The 23,043-nt window shown below is 48.0% G+C and overlaps 2 protein-coding genes across 13 annotated transcripts in view; one reads left to right on the top strand and one right to left on the bottom strand.

Annotated features, from left to right (window-relative positions):
- The window catches only part of tbcd (tubulin folding cofactor D), an 80,587-nt gene that overhangs the window by 15,686 nt on the left and 41,858 nt on the right, over nt 1-23,043 (top strand). For 7 of the 12 annotated variants that reach the window (XR_009718532.1, XR_009718528.1, XR_009718529.1 and 4 more), the window contains exons 6-39: nt 947-1,002; nt 1,159-1,291; nt 1,843-1,888; nt 3,099-3,231; nt 3,297-3,421; nt 3,567-3,627; nt 3,709-3,783; nt 4,388-4,479; nt 9,090-9,246; nt 9,948-10,005; nt 10,074-10,103; nt 10,301-10,386; nt 10,466-10,546; nt 10,648-10,721; nt 10,814-10,931; nt 11,330-11,390; nt 11,456-11,478; nt 11,560-11,591; nt 11,684-11,746; nt 11,817-11,893; nt 11,961-12,042; nt 12,199-12,317; nt 12,401-12,492; nt 13,142-13,282; nt 14,028-14,111; nt 14,353-14,511; nt 14,588-14,726; nt 15,393-15,517; nt 15,734-15,811; nt 15,875-15,961; nt 16,032-16,119; nt 16,187-16,296; nt 16,390-16,474; nt 16,599-16,649. Coding sequence is in view for 5 of the 12 variants with exons in the window: in XM_061302940.1 (XP_061158924.1) it covers nt 947-1,002; nt 1,159-1,291; nt 1,843-1,888; nt 3,099-3,231; nt 3,297-3,421; nt 3,567-3,627; nt 3,709-3,783; nt 4,388-4,479; nt 9,090-9,246; nt 9,948-10,005; nt 10,074-10,103; nt 10,301-10,386; nt 10,466-10,546; nt 10,648-10,721; nt 10,814-10,931; nt 11,330-11,390; nt 11,456-11,478; nt 11,560-11,591; nt 11,684-11,746; nt 11,817-11,893; nt 11,961-12,042; nt 12,199-12,317; nt 12,401-12,492; nt 13,142-13,282; nt 14,028-14,111; nt 14,353-14,511; nt 14,588-14,726; nt 15,393-15,517; nt 15,734-15,811; nt 15,875-15,961; nt 16,032-16,119; nt 16,187-16,296; nt 16,390-16,474; nt 16,599-16,634 (3,006 nt within the window). In the remaining 7 variants the exon portion in view is untranslated. Of the gene's footprint in view, nt 1-946; nt 1,003-1,158; nt 1,292-1,842; nt 1,889-3,098; nt 3,232-3,296; nt 3,422-3,566; nt 3,628-3,708; nt 3,784-4,387; nt 4,480-9,089; nt 9,247-9,947; nt 10,006-10,073; nt 10,104-10,300; nt 10,387-10,465; nt 10,547-10,647; nt 10,722-10,813; nt 10,932-11,329; nt 11,391-11,455; nt 11,479-11,559; nt 11,592-11,683; nt 11,747-11,816; nt 11,894-11,960; nt 12,043-12,198; nt 12,318-12,400; nt 12,493-13,141; nt 13,283-14,027; nt 14,112-14,352; nt 14,512-14,587; nt 14,727-15,392; nt 15,518-15,591; nt 15,812-15,874; nt 15,968-16,031; nt 16,120-16,186; nt 16,297-16,389; nt 16,475-16,598; nt 16,696-23,043 lie in introns of those variants that run through there. The other 5 variants (XR_009718531.1, XM_061302939.1, XR_009718533.1 and 2 more) reach the window with 5 other exon arrangements.
- znf750 (zinc finger protein 750) lies at nt 4,766-8,860 on the bottom strand. The gene is made up of 3 exons (XM_061302945.1): nt 8,707-8,860; nt 5,606-6,673; nt 4,766-5,506 (listed from the first exon to the last, which is right to left on the bottom strand). The coding sequence occupies exons 1-3, from the start codon at nt 8,778-8,780 to the stop codon at nt 5,065-5,067; spliced, it is 1,584 nt and encodes a 527-aa protein (XP_061158929.1). The 5' UTR covers nt 8,781-8,860; the 3' UTR covers nt 4,766-5,064.

Raw genomic sequence — 23,043 nt, 5'->3', positions numbered from 1 at the left:
GGGATGAGCTAGATGAAGTGGCTGGGGAGAGGGAAGTCTGGGAGTCCCTCCTGAAGCTGCTGCCCCGCGGCCCGGCCCCGGATAAGCGGAAGAAGATGGATGGATGGATGGATGGATGGATGGAATGCTGGCAGAGCTGGACAACGAGGCAAGCTGACACGCTGGTCAGTGAGCGCGTCGTGCGTCATCGAAGCCCGTGCAAAGCGTGGTCGGGGACAGGCAGAAAGTTGAGCCAAACAAAGTCCAGAGCAGATCATAAAAGCAGGTTTTCATTAAACAGCGGATTAGGAAATGGGCATCGCGCTACACAGCAAATAAGGCAAATAGAAATCAGATGGCAGGCATACGTGTATCGAGGTAGAAAAACCACCGCAGATTGATGGGCTTGCGGGGTTTAAATACATGACTTAATCAGCTGGTAACATGGGCTACAGGTGGCAGCGATCAACACTGATTAGCAGCTCCGCATTGGATATGCGCGCCCCTGCGGACCAGCACGAGGGCGCGTCAGTAGGCCAGCGCGGCGAGAGCAGAGCGGAGCCGTGACACGTTTACTATAGTTCTTTTGTGACTTTTGAGTTTTAGTGAAGCCCTAAAGAATGTTTCTAAAAGTCAGTTTAACTTTCAAATGTTTAAAAAGTGTTTAAAAACACAACTAAGTGTTTAAAATACAACAAACTGTTCATTTTTTTTAAATAAAAGTCTTGTACGGATATCGTAAAAATATTGACTTCATGTTATGGATTTTCACCTATCTTGGAACCAATTATCAGGAATAAACAAGGGATCACTGTATGTGAATGCTTGGGTTTTGATATCGCTAATACTGCTCATGTTTGCTCTATAGTATAGATATTTGCGACGTTGCATGTTTACTTCATGACCTCCTTAACAGCAGGAAAAGAAATGGTCCACATATTTGTGATCATGTCTTTTCTGTGTGCAGTCCTATCTCGGTGTCAGCGATAACTGCAGGCTTGCTGCTTCCGTCTTGGTGTCAAAGTAAGCATGGTAAAATAATCTTCTGCAAAAGACTTACGCAGAAGAGTATTCCTGACTTTGAACTGGAGTGTGTTCATGTGGACCACTAGAGAGCGGTGTTGTGCTGCCTGGCTCATAAATGTGGCGCTCCATTGATGTTATTTGTTTGCTTGAGAGGTTCATGACGCGGCCAGATGTGCTCAAGAAGCACCTTGGAGGCTTCCTGGACTGGAGCCTTAACACGATAGAACAAAATAATGACCAGTCCCTGGACGCCATCAGGCTGCTGGATGGTGCTCTTCAGTCTCTGGTAAGCGTGAATAACACATGCGCGTGCGCATGAACAAGTGGGTCAAACCTTTGATACTTTGTCTATATTTATAAATGAATCATTTTTGTCATAAGTTAAAAGCGTTGCCAGGCCTATCAATAACCTGTGACATGCTTCTGTCAAAAAGGAGGATAAATAATTATATCTCGTTAGTTGCATACCACTCAAATACCTCTTGCGGTTGTTCACTGGATGTTTGGGTGGCCTGTTTGGTTTTGAAAAGGTGCAGTATCCATCAAAGTTGCCACGCGACACCGCAAAATGCCACCCACCAAATCTGCACGTTGTGTCAATGAGGCCCTTGTCACGTTACTGTTGGTCACGCAAGCAAGTCAACGCATTTAATGACACAGGGAGATCCGCTAAACTTGAAGAACGCATTCCTGCAATGTCTCAAGGCCTTAAACCAATTGTATGGATGAAACCATTGTTTTGTTTCTCTGCCGCGGGCATTGAGGTTGAACTGATACATATGGTGAAATCTCACATGCATAGAATTTTTCACTGACATCTGATTTGTGTTCTGACAGGCGATGCTTTTCCAGCACGGCAAGCGGGAGGATCTCTTAGCGCACGGTAGGCTGAAGTTTGAATGGATGCGAAATCAATCTAGTAATCACATTCATCAAACTAGTATTCACATTGATTTCCAGGGGATTGGAATTGACTGTATGACCAAGAGTATTGCACTAAACTGTTTGGAGGTGAAATTACATTTGGCTGTTTGGGATTCCCACCCACTGACAGACGCGCACACACACACACACACACGCACACGCACACGCACACACACACAGCCACCCACTCACACACACACACACACACGCACACACACATGCATTTTGTGAAGTTTGTTCTTCCTCAGTGGGAGGTTTACGCTTCAGTTTGGCTGCATGGGCTTTGTTCCATTCAGTTGATTTTGCCTGTGGCAACAAAGAATATGAATAGAAAAAAATTCATCAAGAGGGCATATTTCAGGGCTCGAAACTAACGATTGCCCGATTGCCCGGGGCAAGTAGCGATGGCAGACGGGCAAGTAGAATTTTTCCTCACTTGCCCGAACTTGCCCTGCCATAATACCATGTTTTCAAGCTGTAAAAAGACGATTTTGTGCATAATTTCTCGCAACTTCTGCCGCTTCTGGTCCGACATTTTGTTTTCTAGGGAGCGGTTAGTTTCTCGTGTAAGTCTGCAATACATTGATAACGGCAAAGCGCTTCGTAATTAAATGCATGCTCCCTCACCCGTCCCTGGCTCTTCTGCGCCTGCGCACCAGCAGAGCTTGTTTCCGGTTGAATTTTGGTACTACAGTAGACTAGTGTGGTTTAATTGCATCAAAAGTTCTACACTGTATTAAAACAGGCTGCAGGCACAATATGATGGAATAAAAACATATGAAGGCAAAACTTATAGTGTTGTCTTTTTTATTGCAAAAATGTGTCGGGCAAGTAAAAATCACCTCCAAAGAAATTCGGGCAAGTAAAATTTTGTTTCGGGCAAGTAAAATTTTCTCCAACTTGCCCGAGGGCAACTTGGGCAAAAAATAAGCTTCGAGCCCTGTATTTGCATGCAGACAGGTTAGGCTTCTCTCAATCGGGCGGGGGAGCCTTTTCCTCTTTTTATAAAGTTCCCCTCGGCTCAGGTTAAGCTGAGGATGGAATATTGTTGCGACAAAGAACTAAATGGTAGCATTTGAATTTGCAACGTAATGTACAACACTTTCCTGAAAAAGGATCGTTTACCCAACTGTGCAATTGTGAACAATGTTGTCCTTGTTCCCTCCTAGCTTGTCGAGTTTTGCACTGTCTCGAAGCAAAAGGGCTCTCGAAGAGCAGCCAAGCCACTCTGAGGAAGCTCAACGTCAAACTGATCCAACGACTTGGCCTCACCTATCTGAAGCCTCGCTTGGCCCCTTGGAGGTGAGACGCGAGAGCGACGTCGCTTGTGATCCGAATCTGTAACGCATGACGTAAATGCATCCAAGGTACCAGAGAGGAAGCAGGTCCATAGCATCCAGCCTTTTGAGCAGCCCAGCCGCCGACACCCTCCAAGAGACCACGCGAGGGGAGGACCACTATGATATCCCACAAGAGTTAGAGACTGTTATTGGTAAGTGGCTTCTGTTGTTTTGCTTTGGAGCGCCACACTTGGGATGTGCAAATGCGAGCCACAGCAGCCGCAATCGGGCTCGGTCGTAATCTTATCTGCCCGTTGAGCAGATGGGTCAACGTTTTGCCATCATCTTTGTTCTCAGAGTATCTACTGGCCGGGCTCAAAGACAGGGAGACAATCGTGCGTTGGTCTGCGGCAAAGGGGTAATGAGTTGTCGTACACGCAAGACTTCCCGCTGCTTCATGCTCCTCATTAAGCACAAGTGTGCCTTTAAACCCATTCAGTGTTGGCAGAGTGACTGGGAGGCTTCCCAAGGAGCTGGCGGACGAGGTGGTGGCGTCAGTGCTGGACTGCTTCAGGTAGGTTAGTTCAGAGGCAAAGCCCTTTCTGCCTGTCTGGGGGGGGGGGCGTTGAGTTCACATGATAAAAAGAGGGTAAAAGAGAGCTATTTGTAAACAATAGCCATCCTTTTGTTCACATTTATATGCTTTTGGGACATTAAGTATGTTTTGTGCTTAGTGTTTTTTTCCTTTCAAATGTCCGACTCATGCCAAGCTATGTAGTTAACTGAAATGAAAGGTCTGTAGGTTGTAGATATGTGATGTTGTCGTGAATCAAACGAAAAATTTAGTTCAGAAAACTGTTTTATTTTTAAATATGCCGGATCCACCTAGTACGCCGATGCCCAATTTCCTATACGAGTGTGTCTACGGCTTCATGAAAATATGCTTGCGGTGTACGGAAAAAATGGGCTTGCGGACGATGAGCAAACGGCGGCGACGTTCCACTGGTGCGTCGTAACCAGTGTGAGTTGAGTTGCTCACTCCAATGCTTTCTATTCCTTGCGAAGTGCGGCACAAGACCGTTCTGCACCCAGTGTAAACGAGGCGTTAAGCCACCGCATGCGTGTGTGTGTGTCTGTGTCTGTGTGTGTCTGTGCGGATGTGCATGCGTGTATAAAAGCTTCCAGGAGACGGACAGCTGGCACGGCGGCTGTCTGGCCCTTGCCGAACTTGGTCGGAGAGGCCTCCTGCTGCCCTCCAGATTAAGCCAGGGTAAGTCATCATTACGTCCTCATAAATTGTGTATCTTTATTCATGCTTTTATTTGGCTGAAAAAAAAAACATGCCCCATCATCATTCACTGCCCCATGCCTCATCAGGTACTTTATTAGGTACACCTGTAAGCTGTATCATCTTTACTAATGATATCAGCATATTTGTATTTTCGTGTGGTCAACGGGGTGGCGCGTTGCGGGATGTGGATGCGTTGTGCCGCCCAATGCCCAAACCCAGCTCCTAATGGGGAAGTCAAACTCGTCTTGCACAGGTGCAACGAATGGACTGTAAGATTTTTTTATATTTTATTTTTAACAGACATTACATGCCAGGAAGAGCGACCTCACGTTTCCTTACGAAGCGATCAGCATCTATCTTTCACTGCTTCAGTAATGTCAATGTTCAAGAGGATGATCTCATCATAACAAAGAATACAGTCCACCTTGTCTCTTCTTAATCCAGAAAAAAATTGCAGTCATCTCAGATTTTAGAACGATGCATTTTGCAGCGACGAACAGAGAAAAACCAAACCAACAAAGGTCCAAGCAGTCGCGATAAAAGGCGAGTGTCGCTTTTCCTTGTTTAGTAGCGACGAGGCCTCCTCACAAGCCGCGCTGCCGCTTTTCTCCTCTTTGGTTTGTGTGGGTTTTGCAGTTTGGCCTGACTGCCACCGGGTCGCTCGGTGCCTGCCACATTCCTGCGTTTGTTCTTTTCCCTCAAAGCTGGCAGCCGGTCGGCAGCAGCGGAATCTTGCGCTGGCCGGCGCAGCAAGGCGAGCTGACAGAGTGCCAGCGCCGCCCTTTGCCTCTGATCACACGCTTCTTCGTCCATGGGCTCGGCGTAAGGAAAGCGGAGGCTGAGGTCGAGCGGCACCTCGGCACCCTGTGGCTCGTCTGCGCCTGAGCTGTCCGGGTGCCTCATCGAGAGGTTTAGCAATGCTGCGGCGCCTGTGTTGTCCTCCTGTTCGGACGCCGCTTCCGAGCACCGTGCGGGCATGCCGCAATTTCCAAACCTCTCGGCCCATCTGTTGGCGAGATCCATCCAGCAATCGGAGTCGTGCAAAATGACAACAAATATAAACGTGAGTGCGGCGGACGGGCGAATGTAGCGGATCATTTCTTACCCTCCGTCGGCAAGCAGAGTTCCGAGCTGCAGCAGGCTCTCAGCCGTGTCCTTGCGCCTGGCGTCGCTTTGCTCTTCTATGGGCGAGCGGCGGCCCTGCGGGTCAGTGTCCTGCTGCTTCCTCTGGCTGGGTCTGTTGGGGGAGCCCAGGGCAGAGCATCCCTCTTTGGGGCTCAGCCCAGTCTCCTTGTGGCCGCTTTGCCCTTCTTCAGCCAAATGATTGTGAGCAGACGGCATGTCAACGTGCTTATCTCCAGCAGCTGGTCTTTGCCAGTACCAGTGCAAAGGGAGATACCCGGAGAGCTGGCGGGCTCTGTATAGGCCGCAATGAAACGGCCGTCTCGTGTCTGTCGGGTGACAGTATTGGTATGGGTACATTGTGGCCATGAGTGAAGCGGAAGGCGGGGCAGTGGCCTGCGGTATCACCGGCCTCTGGGGATCGGCAAAGTCAAAGTGCAGAGGAGAAGACGCACTCGTGTGATGCCTTGCGGTGTGGTCGTAGGGAGAATAGAAAGGCCCAAAGTAAGGCGTGTACTCAGGACCCACGGGTGCGGGGAGTTGCCGTAGCGTCCAGGGGAAGGGACAGTCTGACAGCCGCACTGACGACGACTTTGCTCGGGCTCCGTCGGGGTTGGGCGTCACCAGGGAGAAGGCGGACGGGCGAGGCCAGTCTTGCTTGAGCTCCTCGGCTGCCACGTTGCTGGCCTTTGTTAAGAGGCCACTTTCCCTCACGCCCGCGGCGTCGCTCTCTGTGTCAACTTCCTCCGCCGTATAGATTCTTACCACCGCCGCCGCTGCGTTCTCCTGCGCTCCTGGCAAAATGGCCCCACTCTTTGATTTGTTGGCGGGGGCCTTGAGCTGGCGAGCTGTTTGGCCGTTCTTCTGTGACACCAGGGAGATGGAGTTTTTGCACAAGTTGTATTTCATGTGGTTGAAGAGGTGCGACTTCTCATTGCAGGTGAAGGGACACTGGAAGCACTGGTACTTGAAGGGTTTCCCCGGCGGGCGCGGGATGTAGTGTGGCCTTTTGGGCTTCCGTTCTTCGGCACTGGCCATTGCCATCCAATTCCTTCATTGACAGAGGGGTAAAATGTGACACCCAACGAAACATTTGAAAGCCCAAACATTTCTCTTCCATTCTTATGATCTCGTATCGACTCGTGTCGTTAGTCGAGCGATTTTTAGCTGCGTGCGACTGAAAGTTAAGCACCATTTTTCATTGCATTTGTCGTTTGCGTTCAACGCTCGGATTGCGGCTAGAAATGAAATTAGACGGCTGTCTGTCGAATGGATGCCACAGCAGGTGCGTCACCCCCAAGCTCGACTCGTTTTCAGCTTAGCCATCAGACATGTGCAGGGATGAGAATTTTCCACGGATCCGCTGATTTCCGTGTTTTTTCCGTCGAAAGTATTATTTTCGTGAATTGCGCAAATCCGTTGATTTTATTTTATTTTTTTTTTTATATATATGGGGGGGGGGGGGGGGGCTAAGTGGCCGGGCAGCTGGCCAGGCAACGTTAGCCTCGGCGACTCGCGAGCATTCGCCCGCCGCGACAGCATCTTTTGGCACATCTCAAGGCAAAATTAGTTATTGTTGCTTGCTTCCTCTTTCCGGGAGCAGGGAGCAGTGCGCGGCGTTGTGTTGTGAGCAGAGCAGGCACGTGAAAGGGGAGTCGACAACTAGTACGTGGCTCCTGGGCTGGTACTATGGCTAGTGTCCAAAAAGACGAGGAAATTTGCTACCCTTTAGGCTTCAAGTCATTCGTTTGGAAGCACTTTGGATTCCAAAGAAAAGATGGCTCAACGGACAAGACACGTGCAGTTTGTAAATCCTGCCATGCGGTGATCAAATATTCAGGGAGCACAAATCTCGCCGCACATTTAAAGAAAAAACACGACATCAAAATTCAGTGTTAAAGTAAGCACTTTGTATACTACAATACTCTTGTAATTCCCTAAATAGTTTGCAGTACCTTGTTGATTTTGCGTATGAATTGTTATAAATCAGGATATTGTTCTATATTTTTTATTTTAAAAAAAAATATCGATCGTAGAGCACTATATCGTGATATGTCGTGAATGAATCGCAGCAGGCTTTAAGATATCGGCAAATATCGTATCGTAGTTCTTTGTATCGATATGATATCGTATCGTGACAAAACCCGCGATTTACACCCCTAATATATATATCTCGGCCCCCAGACTCCCGGCCACTTTTCAGTGTTTTTTCACATTTGCCATTCTCATCCCTGCAAATGGAACATCATTTGGGAGGATGAAAGTGTTTTTTTCTTCTTCTGTTTGCTTATACGTTTGGCCCAAAGGCATTAGTCAAAGTCAAAGTCTGCTTTATTGTCAACATCTTCACATGCCGAGACACACAAAGACATCGAAATTACGTTTTCCCTATCCCACGGTGACAAGACATATTACACGATAGACACACAAGTAAACAACGCAATATAAAAAACAAGAAGGGATATTAGGATATATTTGTTTTGAATAATACGAGTGTATGAGCAGGCGCTCCAAAATCTTGAGCCGCCCAAAAGCGCACAGCCTGAGGCGAAAGGATTTTCTACAACTGCTGGCGCAAACAGGTTGTATACCAAACAGACGCATGCTTGCATATGCAAACATATGCATACCGTGCATTTGCATGGCCGCAAATGCCGTGGAAAATACCCGCTGCTGTTGCTCATCACATTGCGGCCGGCCGTCATTGGCTGCCAGGAATACCAGGAGTGTGCGTTTTCTTCTTTTACCTGAGCCTTTTTCCACATTGTATTTTCGAAAGCATGTACGACGAGCAGTGGTGGCGCCTGCGCAGAGGAACTTGCTTGTCGTTTGCTGTTGCAAGAAGTTGTCGCTCAAGTTTGGCCACTCCCTTGCTAAGAACGCCAATTAGCTCTATGACAGAAAACCAAGGCTGCTGCATCCAAAAGAGATTTTGTTTTGGATGCAGTAGCGTCAAGCTACGGTTTTAACGTTGAGTCAAGCTTACAACCTGAATTCTCAAAACATCAAAGGAACAACAACCGCCCACCAATCAGCATGCTGCCAATCACCATATGCTCGTCAGACAAAAGCCATCACCATTACCTGCTCTGGAAGTGGAGGTGGCTCCCGCTCCTCTGCCTCAAGTGACTGTGCGAGCCAGCGTGCGTGAAGCCCATTCACCTTCACTTGAGCGGTTGTGGGCGGGGCCTCAGTAGTCCCAAGAGCGGCGCCCTCGGGCAACACCAATGTTGCTGAAATTAATCGAGCCTCCAGCAATGCTTTGCACTATGCGCCCCTGCACACCCCGGGTCCTCCTTTTGACAAATAATTGTGGACACGCTCGTTTATCCCTCAAATGTGTCAATTTTTTTATCTTTTCCATGTTTGTGAGTGGGCTCTATTCCCCAGCGAGCAGGCGTCCCACGGGAAATGCTTTGAGGTTTCGTTTGGCTGATGCTGACATGGGGCCACTTTGTCTTGTGCAGTGGTGCCGCTCATCACCTTGGCCCTGACCTACGATGAGAAGAGGGGCGCATGCAGCATTGGCTACAACGTGCGCGACGCCGCCTGCTACGTGTGCTGGTCCTTCGCCAGGGCCTACGATCCCAAAGAGCTCCGGCCCTTTGTCAACCAAATCGCAAGGTCAGAGCAAAAGACGGCTGACTGCGAGAACCGAACCCAGTTCGATCCGGGCCGGCGCGAATCGGAGTGGTCGATAACGCTCGTGGCAAAGGCAAACGAGTTGCGGCTCGCAACTCAGCAGCCCGCCGGCCTCGGCAACACCGTTCCCTCCCTTTGCCCTCATGGACAGGATTACCGGGTTTTGCCTGTCGGCTGTGGGTTTCGGTCCACGCTTTGACAAGCTGGTTCCTGCTCTCTTGGAAGGGAAACTGACTCACTGTTGCGTGTGTGGGAACCAGGCAAAGCATTTGTCTCACAGACCCTGCCGGTAACTGGTCGATCCTGCCTCGTAAGCAACGACTTATCCGGAGTGGAATCAGGACACGTTTTTTTTTGTTCTCCTATCCCTTGGGTGGGTGCAGTTGTTAAAGGCCAAAGTGTCAGCAGAGGTAGTTGACATCTGATCCCTGCCCCCAAAGACACACGCTGGTTGTGTTGGTCGGAGCAATCGTCTTCGCGTTTTCTTTCTTTCTTTCTTTCTGCAATCATGGGTCGATTCCGATGGACATGATCAGCTAAAAAGATGAGATTGTTCGACTAGCAGCAACTTCATGAGCTCATGTGAACGCATCTATATATTTGGTGAAGTGGTTCGCACAAAGCAGAATTTCTGAATTGTGAGCCGGCTGAACTTGGGTTTTCATGCTTGTTTGCCTCGACAGCTCTTTGCTGGTGGCGGCCACGTTCGATCGAGACGTCAGCTGCCGCAGGGCCGCCTCAGTGAGTGCCTCCTAGCGACCTTTGTGACCTGTGCATCTTGCTCATGAAAATGTTTTGCTTTGTCCCAGGCTGCTTTCCAGGAAAACGTTGGCAGGCAGGTTGGTGATCACACCTCTCCAATATTGTGGGTTTTTTTTTTCCCCGCTTTTTCCTCTCCAAGCTCATTTGCTACCAAGTGTTCATCTTGCAGCGCGAGTAAAAGCCTTCCAACAGTGGGGCAATAGTCACAAAGGCAGGCCTAAGTTTAGCCCTTTAGCATTGCAGTTTTGTTCAAGCGTTTTGTTCTTGACCGCAGGGGACGTTCCCTCACGGCATCGACATTGCAACGGCGGCGGACTTTCACGCTGTGGGCATTCGCAACTGCTGTTACCTGAACACTAGGTAAGCAATTGTCAGCCGAGGGAAGAAGCGCCACTGCAACTCAGACGCCCACCTTCAGAATTAGCTTTTGGCTTTGCAGTGTTTACATTGCCAGTTTTCCTGAGTACACCAAAGCCATGATTGACCACTTGGTCGTCAAGAAGGTCAACCACTGGGATGGGTAGGTCATGTGTGTTGTTTTGTGTCATGTTTTCTTTTCTTTGAGTCACCTCTTCACATTTTGCCAGCAACAAATGAGCAATTGTCAAACGTGTTTTCCAGTGCGATTCGAGAGCTCACCTCCAAAGCGCTTCACAACCTGACGCCTCAAGCACCTGACTACATGGCGGCCTCGGGTAAACCCTTTGCACAGCCTTGCTGTTCCAGGAGCATTTTTTGGCGTACAAAGGTTTACAAAGGAAAAGTCTTTCTTGCGCCTTTGCTGCAGTTCTGCCACAGCTGTTGAAGATGGCGGCGGCGGCAGACCTTCAAGGTCGCCACGGAGCCATCTTGGCGTGTGCGGAGGTGACCTATGCACTCTACAAACTAGGCCTCTGCACTGGCAGGTAGATGTTTACAAGCAACGCCACCAAAACAGTCGCGCAGCAGCGTCTGGTCGCCTTCAAGCGCACAACCGCTCGCAAGTCACCTGGGTTGTAGCTGTTGCTCACATCTTCAACATGCTATTTTGCCGTTCATCTCTTTGCTACCATCATTTTTGGGAGAAATCGTGACCACAACTTATAACATGGTCATTTTGTATGTGAAAGCGTCAGCCCTTTGCATTCCCAAGTAGCGCTCCCTTGCAAAAAGCTTGCTGCCATTGCAAAGAGTGTTTTGTTTCGCTTCACTGGAAGAGGTGTGTGTTAATGAGTTGAAGCGCCGCTTGCTGCCGCAAATCCAAAATTGGAACGTGCTTTGGAAGTTCTTACAGTTTTTGTTATCTCATTGTTCCAAACAACAGGACTGTCATGGACATGGTTCCCTCCGACTGTGTGGTGGCTTTGAAGGATCTTCACCAGAAAGTAAGACACGCTGTGCATGTGAAATCATTTTTTGGGCTAAATTGGATGTGTTGACCCACTTTTAGATCCAAGACAGGAAACAGTACAGGTAAGCAGACAGGAAGAAGTCAACATGCTGCTGATGGGCATCGCTCATAATAATGACGGCTTTGATGGTTTTCTTTTGAAGGGGCTTTGGTGGAGAGCTGATGAGGCCAGCCAGTGAGTCACTCTGGAAAAAAAAAAAGTTTTTAAAATGAACGTCATGCTTCCTGCCTGCAAGATGACATCCGAGCTCCTTGTTTGAATTGCAGTGTGCCGACTTATTGAGACGCTTTCCTTGTCCAAAATGCCGTTCAAGAACGAGCCGGTCATCGGTGAGTCAGTTTGCTTGAACCCACGTGAAAATTCGCAACAGGCGCGTGAGCTTGCCGCTTTGCCTTGCAGCCGGCTGGCAGGCGCTTGTTGACGACACCATCGGGTCACTTCATCTGCTCTTAGGCCGTGTCAAGGACGGCGTCTTGGTAATGCGTCCGCGTGGGCACCGTTAGTGCGCTCAGCTTTGAGCAGCGTTCTGGTTTGCGTCCGCAGGATGCCGCGCTGCGTGCCCTGTCTGCCTTGTGCAAGGAATACTACCAGGTCCGGCCCGGCCAGGCTGACCCAGAGCAGCAGAGTGAGTTATTTTTCAAGAGATTAATTTGTGACATTTTTCATGCAATGAGAGGTCTCTTATTTTGTTGTTTTGTAAATGTCTGCTCATAGCAAACGCTTGATGAAGCCGGCCGCAGTTGTCCAATTTGCCAACCAAATGTAATGTGTGTGTGTTTAGGCGCACTCGTCACTCGCTATACGGAGGAGCTGCGGAGTCCGCAGATGCTCAGTCGTTGCAGCTCTGCCCTCGCCCTCGGCTGTCTGCCGGGCTTTATGAGCCGCGGCAAGCTCAAGCAGGTGCGCCTCAAGTCAAGGTGCCTTTCGTACTGCACGCGCTCGCTCGATGTCGTCATCGTTAAGTTGCGTTTGCGTGGCCCCAGATCTTGGACGGCCTTGGCCAGATGCACGCCGCCTGTCTGCGCGAGCGCCGTTTCCCGGAGGCCAGGAGGGACGCCGTCCAAGCGCTGTCCCAGTGAGCGACCTCTTTTTCTTCCATTATTGAGTTGTGATTTTCATCTGTTTGCTTTTTGCCATGTCCTTGTTCGTCAAAGGCCCTCTTGTGTCTTCATTGTTGTTTGTTCTGCCGTGTGCAAGCTTCACTGAGGGCAAGATAAAACTGACCTGACTGGCTCTACCTGCAGGACCTGAATGACATGTCACTCAAATGGGAGCCTACGCTTTTTTTTTTTTCTCCATTTATTAACACGTTTCCTGACAGGGCTCCCACAAGGGTTTCTCAAACAATTGTGCTGTTTACTTGTTCCGGGGCCCCCTCCCGCTGGCCTTCCAAAAGTCTTCAGGATAAACTCAACATAACCTTATTTATCAGTCTAGAAACATGGCCTCAATTGGCATTCAAGTGTCTTACAGAAAAAAGAGTGAATGTGAGTTGAGTTGACTTGTTGAAGAGAAATGAAGATGTAGCTGAATCAGTCCTGCCCTGTTGGTATAATTTTGAGCAAGGAAGGCACCAGAAAATACGCACTGGATACCCATTGTGAACCGCCAACCTTTGGCTCCGAAGACCAACAACTTTTGAAGATTACACATTCAATGTTTTGAGCGCAGCTGCGGGCTGTTGTTGTTGACATGTGACCATCTTGGTTCTTCTTTCTAATCAGAGTATGTCTGAAAGCGGGCGTTTGTACCCGCGGGTCCCCGGCATCCTTTCTGTGCTCGGAGAACATTGCCCACGTGTACGCCGTCCTGCTGGACAGTATGGACGACTACGCCACCGATAGGAGAGGGGGCGTGGGCGCCTGGTGAGTGGCGCTCGCTGCTGCCTTTTTCCTCCTCTGCTGCCTTTTTCTCTTTTGTTGACAATGTTGCCCTCCCTCGGGGCCTACCTCACTTGTTCCCCTGCGCACACCCGATTGTCTTAGCCATAGCCTAAGGCAACGCTTGCTTCCTCAGCAGGCAGGAATGCCAGCCGCCCGGCTCGTCCGTTGTCTTTTTTTGTGACACGGGACAGGCATGTTCTTTCTACCTCTGTTCAAAAACATAAGCCCTGCAGGTGCATCTTCAAAACTTCTAATGTGGTCAAAACGCAATCCATTTTTGTAGTTTTATTACAAAAAATGTCCAATGCATGATTTATTGTTTTATTGTTGTTGTTTTTTTCCATCAGAATGGTTACTATACATTTTGATGAGGTTTCATTTTGATTAGTTTTGGGATTAGTTTTTTTTCCAAAGAGCCAATGACTGAAGACATCCTTTCTAAATGAAATGTGCCCTTTTGTAAATCAAAATTCAGTAGGAAAAAGTCTTAAACCTTCTGTTCAATGAATCTATTCTAATATATATTGGAATTTAACTTCTGAAATGAACATCAAGATGTTTTTGTTTTTTTCTACAGTATTTGACTTTATTGAGATGCACCTGTATTTGAAAACACCAGTCACATTCCATTTTGGTTTGACAATTTCAATGTACGCCACCAACTTTAATGCAATCTCACCATACCCGTTTCGCCCCTCCCTTCTTTTGATTTGATTTTATTTTTTAGGGTGAGAGAGGCCGCAATGACGAGTCTGAAGGATGTGACAATCCTGGTGACACAAACAGCCCCAGAGATTCTCCTCCCAGAGCAGTGAGTAGATGCCGAAGGTCCATGTCGAGACCCTTCCATCGCGCCTTCCTTTGAGATTGTTTGTTAACGCCTCCTTCCATGACACATTTTTAGTTTTAAACACAACGCAAGAAAAATAATTGATGGTTCATCGTGGCATTTTGCTTGTAGTTTTCCAAATGGTTCAGCCCTCTCAGGCAGCTCGACGGCACACCCGCCACGGCGGGGTTTTTTTGCTGGAAGTTGTGATTGTTGCTCGCAGGGTGAAGTGCATGATGGGCAAGCTGGCGCGGCAGTCAGCTGAGAATATCGACCGCTACAGAGCGCACGCCGGCGCCATCTTCACGCAGCTCCTGCACCACTCCGACCCGCCTATTCCGCACATCCCCCACAAAGAGGCGCTGTTAAGCATCTTTCCACTGTGAGTGCCTGCCTGTCGCCTGCCCAGCTCGCGTTGCCTTGTCACCTTCACGAGGTGCTCTTCCTTCCTGTTTCAGGGATGTCAAATCCAGTCTGAACTGGAAAGCGCCATCCCAAGCCTTTCCATATATCACCCGGCTACTTGGACTGCCCGAGTACCGTGACCAAACCTTGCTGGGCCTCACCGTGTCAGTGGGTGGGATGGCTCAATCCACAGTAAGTGGACGGCAGCATGCTCCTCTTGTAGACTGTTTGTGATTCGTGAGGGAAAACGTGTGCACTGCAAATCTACTGAAAGAGGGAGCTGAGCGCCTCACAAGGTCTTGCATCGTCATTAGACGATGGTCCATTTCAGTTTCATCATTGGGCTCAGCTCAGTCAAGTGTCCCCCCCCCCCACTCTCTCTCTCCTTCTTTTTCTGACTCTGTCTGTCTCTGTCTGTCTCTCTTTCTCTGTCTGTCTGTCTCTCTGCAAGGTCTCTATTTGCGAGGTCACTAGCAAAACAACCACGTTGCCGACGAAGTCCGTCCGAGTTTGTTTTTGCTCTCGCCACTGTTTTTTTTTCTACACGCAAGACTCGGAAATGTTGGCGCAGGGCCACCTGCAGAATGAGCCGGACCCAAATCAACACACAACAATCATGGAGCCAAAGCCTAGGCTGACCTTCCGCTAAGCGTCCTGTGACGGAACCTCGGCTAGATTCCTATCTATTTAGGGACCTCGAAAGAGGATTTTATGTCATCGACAAACGTACAAGCCGTCGCAAGGCTCATAATTTAGCGCCGTTTGGAACACAGCAGCTCCAGCAGATTGGATGGCTGCGAGATTTGGAATGTGGCCCGTTTGTGCAAACGAACCGCTGAGCTGCTGTGCCCCTTCCAGGTGACGGCCTCCTCCCAGTCTTTGCTTGACTTCCTGCGTGGGATCCAAGGTGACCGCGCCGCCCTGGAGCACTTTGCCATGGATGCCCTGATTCAAATCCTGAGAGAAAATGTGCGCAATACCAGGTACCAAGAGCAGCTCTTGGTCTTTGTTGTCACCCAAAGCACATTGAGTCAACCATTTGCTGCTTTGTGATCAGGGCAAAGTCTGATGGAGCGATGGACGGAAGAATGAATGAATAAGTGACTGGATGGATGGATTGAATGGTCTTAGTCAACGACATCCTCCTCTACTTTGACTTGTCTGGCTTACAACTGATTTCAACAGGATGTCCTTTTCAGAATCGCCCTCCCTTTCCTCAAGATGTTGAACCTGCTGTTGTCTAACGGCTGCTTTGACATCTTCACCTCGGAAAAAGAGTGAGTGTCACCGCGGCTTTTTCACGCGTGGGCTATGGCGCTGATGTACCTTTTGCCCCCAAGTCACCCTTTCTGCGTGGAGCTGCTGTCGCTGTGCCGAGTGGTTGGGCGGTCCAAGGACGTGTATAAGCTGCGCGCCTGTGTCACCGTGTGAGTAGCTGCAAGCAAAACAAGGAGCAAACGTCCACGCTGACTTGTGCCACTCGTTCATCTCCGCCAGCTACTGCGGTCTCATCCAGTTCCCGGGCCAGGTCCGCAAAGAGGTCTTGGAGGAGCTGCTGATGCTGCTCTGCAACTCCTTCCTCTTGGTACGTTCCAAAGAAACAACAGTGCACTCGTCAGCCGCCTCCATTTAATACTGTTGTCTCTCCGCAGGTTAGAACAACAACTGCCAGGCTGATGTACGAGATGCTGCTGACATACGACGACGTCGTCGTTCCTGACTTTTTGGATGAGGTCATGAACCTGCTCAGCGATACCGACTGGTAAGGAGCCACGTTTTGAGAGACCATACCTTTTTCACCTCACGTCTCCAAGCAAGCAATGTCCCGCCCCTTTTTGTTTTGTTTTGTTTTAAGGGAACGTGAACCTGCCACTCTGCACCCCACTAGAAATAAGCTACATCATTTGCTGGGAGTCTCCATGAAACCTCCCGTTGCTCAGGTAACGCACCACACAGAGCTGATCTTGACCTCAGCAACATCTCTTCTGATCCACCAATCGTTGATATTTTGCTAGCGCATTACACACAGCTGTCTTCATGTGTCTCTTTCTCCACCTCTGGCAGAACATGTCCCCAGAGAGTCAGAAAATGGACGGATGACATTGCGTTGAATGCGTGAGTCTTCCCTTAGTCAGACAAATAAAAGAGCCAAGTCATCCTTTGCATTGCTCTTTTTTGTCGCATTCAAACTGTAACAATCTCTGAATCAAAATGCTGCATTTTGTTCTTGCATTTGTGCTCATAGTGTCAAGCAAGTGCTCACACCAAGCATGTTGCCATTCCAGCGACACTCTTTGTCCTTTTGTGAAATGTCTTAAGGAATAACAGATGTGGCATGGTTGAATTTGAATGTCATCCTGCATTGAAGGTCTCGCTTTGCTACTTTTGCCCTACCGTGGCCTCTTGACAAAGGGCCGCTTGTTGCGTCACGCTCGTGGACCGTTTGGCACCCGATGTCGAGACTTCAGCCTCGCGGACATCTTGCCTTGCATTCTTTGTGCTAATTGGATTTAATTTCATAAGGTTTCTTCCTTTTCCCGGGGGATCTGTGCCTTCTTGTATGGAGTTGAATTTGCTTGTCTTTGTTGTTATTTGGCGCTCAATGGCTGGGTTTGAACCACGCCATTTGAACATAAAGTCAAACGTTGACAATAAAATAAGAATTTGCGCTTTGAATATGAGTCACGGAATCCTAACTAGGCCCTCTGCTGCTAGCATATTCTTTCCAAATGAGGACAAAATGGATGAATGATTGAGAATTGTGCAATCCTTGAAACCAGCTGTGCCTTTTGGGCTCCGTTGCGCTTTGGAGAATTCGGAACTCTCTGTGACGTCTCAACGATAGCAGCCACAAGGATCGATTGTGGCTATGTTAGGCCAGCGTATAAGCGCTGGCATTGTTGATTGTGCCAGCCAGCCACGTTGATGCCCCAAGTCTTAATATCTGTCGCCCTGCCCATAATTCCACCCAGATGGACATTCCTGGAGTGGTTTTATTGTGAAAGGGGGGTACATCTCACCGGGGCGAATTGACGGTAAAGTCAGCAAAAAGTTTTCAGTACAATGCCAAGGGCCTGAGATGACAAATTGTTCAAAGGCTTACAGTTAGTAGCCATGGTGATGGCTCATGTACAAAGTCGACCTTGTAGAGCGAGCTGGAGACTCGAGGAGGACGAGGTGGGGTGCCCTCTTGGACATTAGCAATCGCCTGCTAGGATCTTTGCAACAAGCAGCGGTTTAGGGAAGAAAATAAAAAAATAAAAAAAAGCATTTGGTGCCACTCTTGTTCAAAGTGTACGTGCTGTCAAGCCAAATAGAAGACAGAAAATCCCACATAGGTTTGCCTTCAAGCCCGCTAGCCAGTTAGCTAATCAGAAGCCCCGCAGGAAGGCTAACAAATTAGGGGTGTAACGATACATCGATACACATCGATTAATCGATATAATGCTCTACGATTTATTGGCATCGATGCTAAACGTAAACATCGATTTATATCGCCGTGTTTGACCTCGGACATTAGACGCGACTTTATTTTGAAATCCAGTTCATTGTTGCTTGCTTCCTCTTTCCGGGAGCGCACTGCGCGTGTTGTGTTGTGAGCAGAGCACGCACGTGAAAGGGGAGTCGACAACTAGTACGCGGCTCCTGGGCTGGTGCTATGGCTAGTGTCCAAAAAGACGAGGAAATTTGCTCCCCTTTAGGCTTCAAGTCATTCGTTTGGAAGCACTTTGGATTCCAAAGAAAAGATGGCTCAAGGGACAAGACTAGGGGTGTAACGATACATCGATACACATCGACTAATCGATATAATGCTCTACGATTTATTGGCATCGATGCTAAAGGTAAACATCGATTTATATCGCCGTGTTTGACCTCGGACATTAGACGCGACTTTATTTTGAAATCCAGTTCATTGTTGCTTGCTTCCTCTCTCCGGAGGCAGTGCGCCCGGCGTTGTTGTGTCGTGAGCAGAGCACGCACGTGAAAGGGGAGTCAACAACTAGTACGCGGCTCCTGGGCTGGTGCTATGGCTAGTGTCTAAAAAGACGAGGAAATTTGCTCCCCTTTAGGCTTCAAGTCATTCGTGTGGAAGCACTTTGGATTCCAAAGAAAATATGGCTCAACCGACAAGACACGTGCAGTTTGTAAATCCTGCCATGCGGCGATCAAATATTCAGGGAGCACAAATCTCGCCGCACATTTAAAGAAAAAACACGACATCAAAGTTCAGTGTTAAAATAAGCACTTTGTATACTGCAATACTCTTGTAATTTCCTAAATAAAGAGTTTGCAGTACCTTGTTGATTTTGCGTATGAATTGTTATAAATCAGGATATTGTTCTATATTTTTTATTAAAAAAAAAAAATATCGATCGTAGAGCACTATATCGCGATATATCGTGAATGAATCGCAGCAGGCTTTAAGATATCGGCAAATATCGTATCGTAGTTCTTTGTATCGATATTATATCGTATCGTGACATAACCCGCGATTTACACCCCTATAACAAATGGCATCGTTTCGCCAGCCCTTCTTGGAATACCGTTTTTTTCCGTGTATAAACAAGTGGACCAAAAAGACAGGGTGACATTACCAAAGACAAGAACAGAAACCAAACAGACATCATGACAGTAACACATGCAATGATCCGACGGTGAGCGAGGGGCAGACAGGACTTAAATACAAAACACGTTACATTGATTGAGGTGGCACAGGAAAGGAGGGGCGACGCGAACAGAAACTATGGCAACCTAGACACACAGCAAAACTGGGGACGAGACATGACAAATCTCCCTCGAAATAAAACTTGAAATCACCTTTCTTCTTGTTTGTCAATCGCGCATCGCATTCAGCCATCCTGCCCAACACACTTAGTCAGTAAAATTCATAATTGACGACACATCGTTTGATGCGATGGTGCAATCCTTGGTGTGTTATTGTCAAATATTGTTGGTTTTTTAATCTCCATCGCAAACGACGAGGGGCAAGTTTTGGTTTCCAAGGGTGTTTTTATTCCTCTACAACTTCTCTCCCATACAGAGGCGCTTTTTTCACATGTCCGCACGTCACTTTCCTCTCTTTTCATCTGATCGCGGTGGTGCCTTTACGGCAGTGGTCACCAAACTACGGCCCGCGGGCCGGATACGGCCCACGGGACCGTTTAATCCGGCCCGCCAACCCTGAACAAATTGTATTATTAAACTTTTGTTTTTGTCATTTTGCTTGCGATGACTGCGTTTCACCAGTAGATGGGGAAGCGCTCGCCTGCGCATTTACTACCGGAAGCCGTGTCAGAAAGCTCGGTGCACACTCACAAGTGTGTGTACGTACTCAGTAGTACGGACATGGCGCACTCGCGCTCTATTTGTATCAGTCCCGAATTTAGAGCGTGGGCTGTGACGACAGCATTCTTGTAATTCGCGCGCTGAGCTTTCAGATGCAGTTTTGCGCTAAAGCCACCCACAAACCTTCCCCTGGAATCCTTCCATTAAAATGAGTCGCCCAAGAAAAAGCAAGGTGGACACAGTGCCGAACGTTTAAAAGAGAGTGGCCAATTTGGCTCGAAGTACGCAACGTGACGTTCAGCCACATGAACGTCAACATCAACCCGTCACAGATCGAGGTAAATGGACCAACACCTCGGATCTCGCCTAAGAATTGCTACAACAAATTTTACTCCAGACTATTAGGCACTAGCAAACTTTAACAAAGAAGACAGCGGTGTCTACAAGCCTACTGGAACCTACAAAAGGATTACCGTTTTTTTCCGTGTATAGTGCGCAAAATTTTACTAATTTATTGCCCTAAAATCGGGGGTGCGCATTATACATGGGTACAAAAAAAAAAAAAAAATTAATTTTTTTTTTTAATTTTTTTTTTTTTTTTTTTTAAGTCCCAATGATCGTCACACACGCAGGGAGGCAATGGGTCCCATTTAGTCTTTAGTCTTTGGTATGGTCTTAACTAGGCTGGATGTAATTTTTTTTGTTGGCGTTGATTTCTCCGACTGCCCATAAACGCACCACCGCGCTTCGTGCGCGCACGGGACAGCAAACGAGCAGGTGATCGAGCAAGCGTCTGATACGAGAGCATTGCGGTCGCATGGAGCGTGTTTGAAGTGAACAGCAGAGAAGAAAGGAACAAGGCAAAGTGTTGTGAAATAAAATGCACAGAACGGATGCGCAAGACACGTCAGCTATATAAAGAGCGAGAGTTGTTTTCTTCCTATTAGTTTCAATTCACAGTTTAATTAGCAGTTTCAATCAGCAAATAACAAAATGCGTATTACAGGTAATATTTTATTTCACAACACTTTTCCTTGTTCCTTTGGTCTTTGCTGTTCATCCTAAAACACAAAGGCGCTCTTTAAGCAATGCGACAGTGAGCGCCCGGCGCGCTGCACCAAATTAAGCTCCCTGCGCAGTGCGCACTGAGGTCCACTTAAATTTTAGAAAGTACATCAGGACTTTAAAAATATCTTCTAAATTTCAGCGACGGCTCTGTCACAATAAACGACCAGCCCGGTGCAGTTGGGCGGTCGGCGGCGCGCTACGGTTGAGCGTTCTCTCGCACGCTCTCTCTCTCGCTCTCTCTCGCTCTCGCACACACGCAAACCGGATATCATACGGAGGCCGCCATTACAGATGCGCAGAACGGATGAGCAAGACACGTCAGCTATATAAAGAGCGAGAGTTCAGTTCTCTACCTAAATCCGTATTACAGGTAATATTTTATTTCACAACACTTTGCCTTGTTCCTTTCTTCTCTGCTGTTCACTTCAAACACGCTCCATGCGCACGGAGCGCGGTGGTGCGTTTACGGGCAGTCGGAGAAATCAACGCCAACAAAAAAAATTACATCCAGCCTAGTTAAAACCATACCAAAGACTATAAAAATGGGACCCATTGCCTCCCTGCGTGTGTGACGATCATTGGGACTTAAAAAAAAAAAAAAAAAAATTTTTTTTTTAAAAGAAAATCATAAAAATTGGGTGCGTATTATACATGGGCACAAGCTTTTTTCCAGCATCAGCATGCCATTTTTAGGGGTGCGTACTATACATGGGGGCGCACTATACACGGAAAAAAACGGTATAAGGAAGGAACACAAGAACTTTGAGAGACTGCTCATATGTGTCAGAGAGATTCTGCTCTGACAACTGAGCTGAACTTTTATCTGTTAAGATTGTGCATGGCACAACAGAAAATTAATGTTCCATGGCTTTTTTTTCTATGAAGAACCCATAGAGAGTTATTTAGTTATTATTTATTTCCTGTTTTTTCTGTGAAGAAGAGAGAGGGTTATTTAGTTATTATTTATTTCATTAATAGTGTTATTATTTGTTTCCTGTCTTTTTTTCTGTAAAGAACCTGGAAAGGGTTATTAAATAACCGTTATTTGGTTGTGTGGCTTTCTGGAAAACAATACAAAATGTAAGCTCCCCTACGATCGTCACACTTTTTCTGTTACAAACTGACACCGGCCCCCCATCAGAGAAGGGAAAAGTTATGTGGCCCTCACAGGAAAAAGTTTGGGGACCCCTGCTTTACGGGCAGTCGGAGAAATCAACGCCAACAAAAAAAATACATCCAGCCTAGTTAAGACCATACCAAAGACTATAAAAATGGGACCCATTGCCTCCCTGCGTGTGTGACGATCATTGGGACTTTAAAAAAAGATTATTATACATGGGCACAGGCTTTTTCCAGCATCAACATGCCATTTTAGGGTGCGTATTATACATGGAGGCGCATTATACATGGAAAAAAACGGTATTATCTATCTTCTCTATGCTGACATCGTTGAGGGCCTGCCGTGCCCTGCCCCCGTCCCGCCAGGACCAATTTGAAAAACACAATTGGACCAACGCACAAGATTTTGAAGGAGCTAGGGCAGATGCGCTTGACGTGGCAACATGTGCAGGCTAAAATTTGATTGGACAAAAAACATCTCAGGTCTACATACGCATGCCCTTGGGACTGCACGTCCTTTGACTAGGAGACACGCCCACATTTGAAGGCGGAAGTAATCTGGGGAGAGGACGCTGGCGCTGATTGTTCCCCGCTTCTCCACCAGAATTAGAATTAGTTTAGTTTTAGTGTTTTTATTTATTTATTTTTTAGCCATTATTGAAGTTTAGTTTTTAGCTTCTAGTTTTAGTGTGCAGTGCGCCTGGACCGCGGCGAACCGCGGCAAACCTCCACAGAGCCGGCTGCCTACTACGGCGCGCCCACCCCACCACCCCCCGCCAAGGCATCCTGGCTAGCCTAGCCAATGGCTAACACTCAAGTTCAGTGTTCTCCAACCGGCACTACATTAACTTACTCCATCCCCCGATTGCTGGAGCTGAGTAATCACACCATTCCAGGGTGTGTCTCAGTCATCAAACAACTCGGACTTCTCCGCAGACCACGTTACACCCACAGAAGCACCCGTCGTAACTTTGTTTTCTCCCAACCCGTCCATAACTCCGTACCATCCATCTGCTCCTCCTCCGCCCGGCACCCC

The sequence above is a fragment of the Syngnathus typhle genome, linkage group LG17 (assembly GCF_033458585.1).
Source record: "Syngnathus typhle isolate RoL2023-S1 ecotype Sweden linkage group LG17, RoL_Styp_1.0, whole genome shotgun sequence".
Taxonomy (NCBI): domain Eukaryota; kingdom Metazoa; phylum Chordata; class Actinopteri; order Syngnathiformes; family Syngnathidae; genus Syngnathus; species Syngnathus typhle.
The sequence above is the reverse complement of the archived record's forward strand: the minus strand, read 5'-3'. Positions and strand labels throughout refer to the sequence as shown.

What these genes read in the sequence shown, in the direction of transcription:
- znf750 (XM_061302945.1), bottom strand. Translation starts at nt 8,780, where the DNA reads ATGGGCTTCACGCACGCTGGCTCGCACAGTCACTTGAGGCAGAGGAGC. An exon ending in CACCTCCACTTCCAGAGCAG is followed by an intron (nt 6,674 to 8,706) that starts GTAATGGTGATG and finishes CTGTCAATGAAG; the next exon opens with GAATTGGATGGCAATGGCCA. An exon ending in ACTCTGCTTGCCGACGGAGG is followed by an intron (nt 5,507 to 5,605) that starts GTAAGAAATGAT and finishes TCTCGCCAACAG; the next exon opens with ATGGGCCGAGAGGTTTGGAA.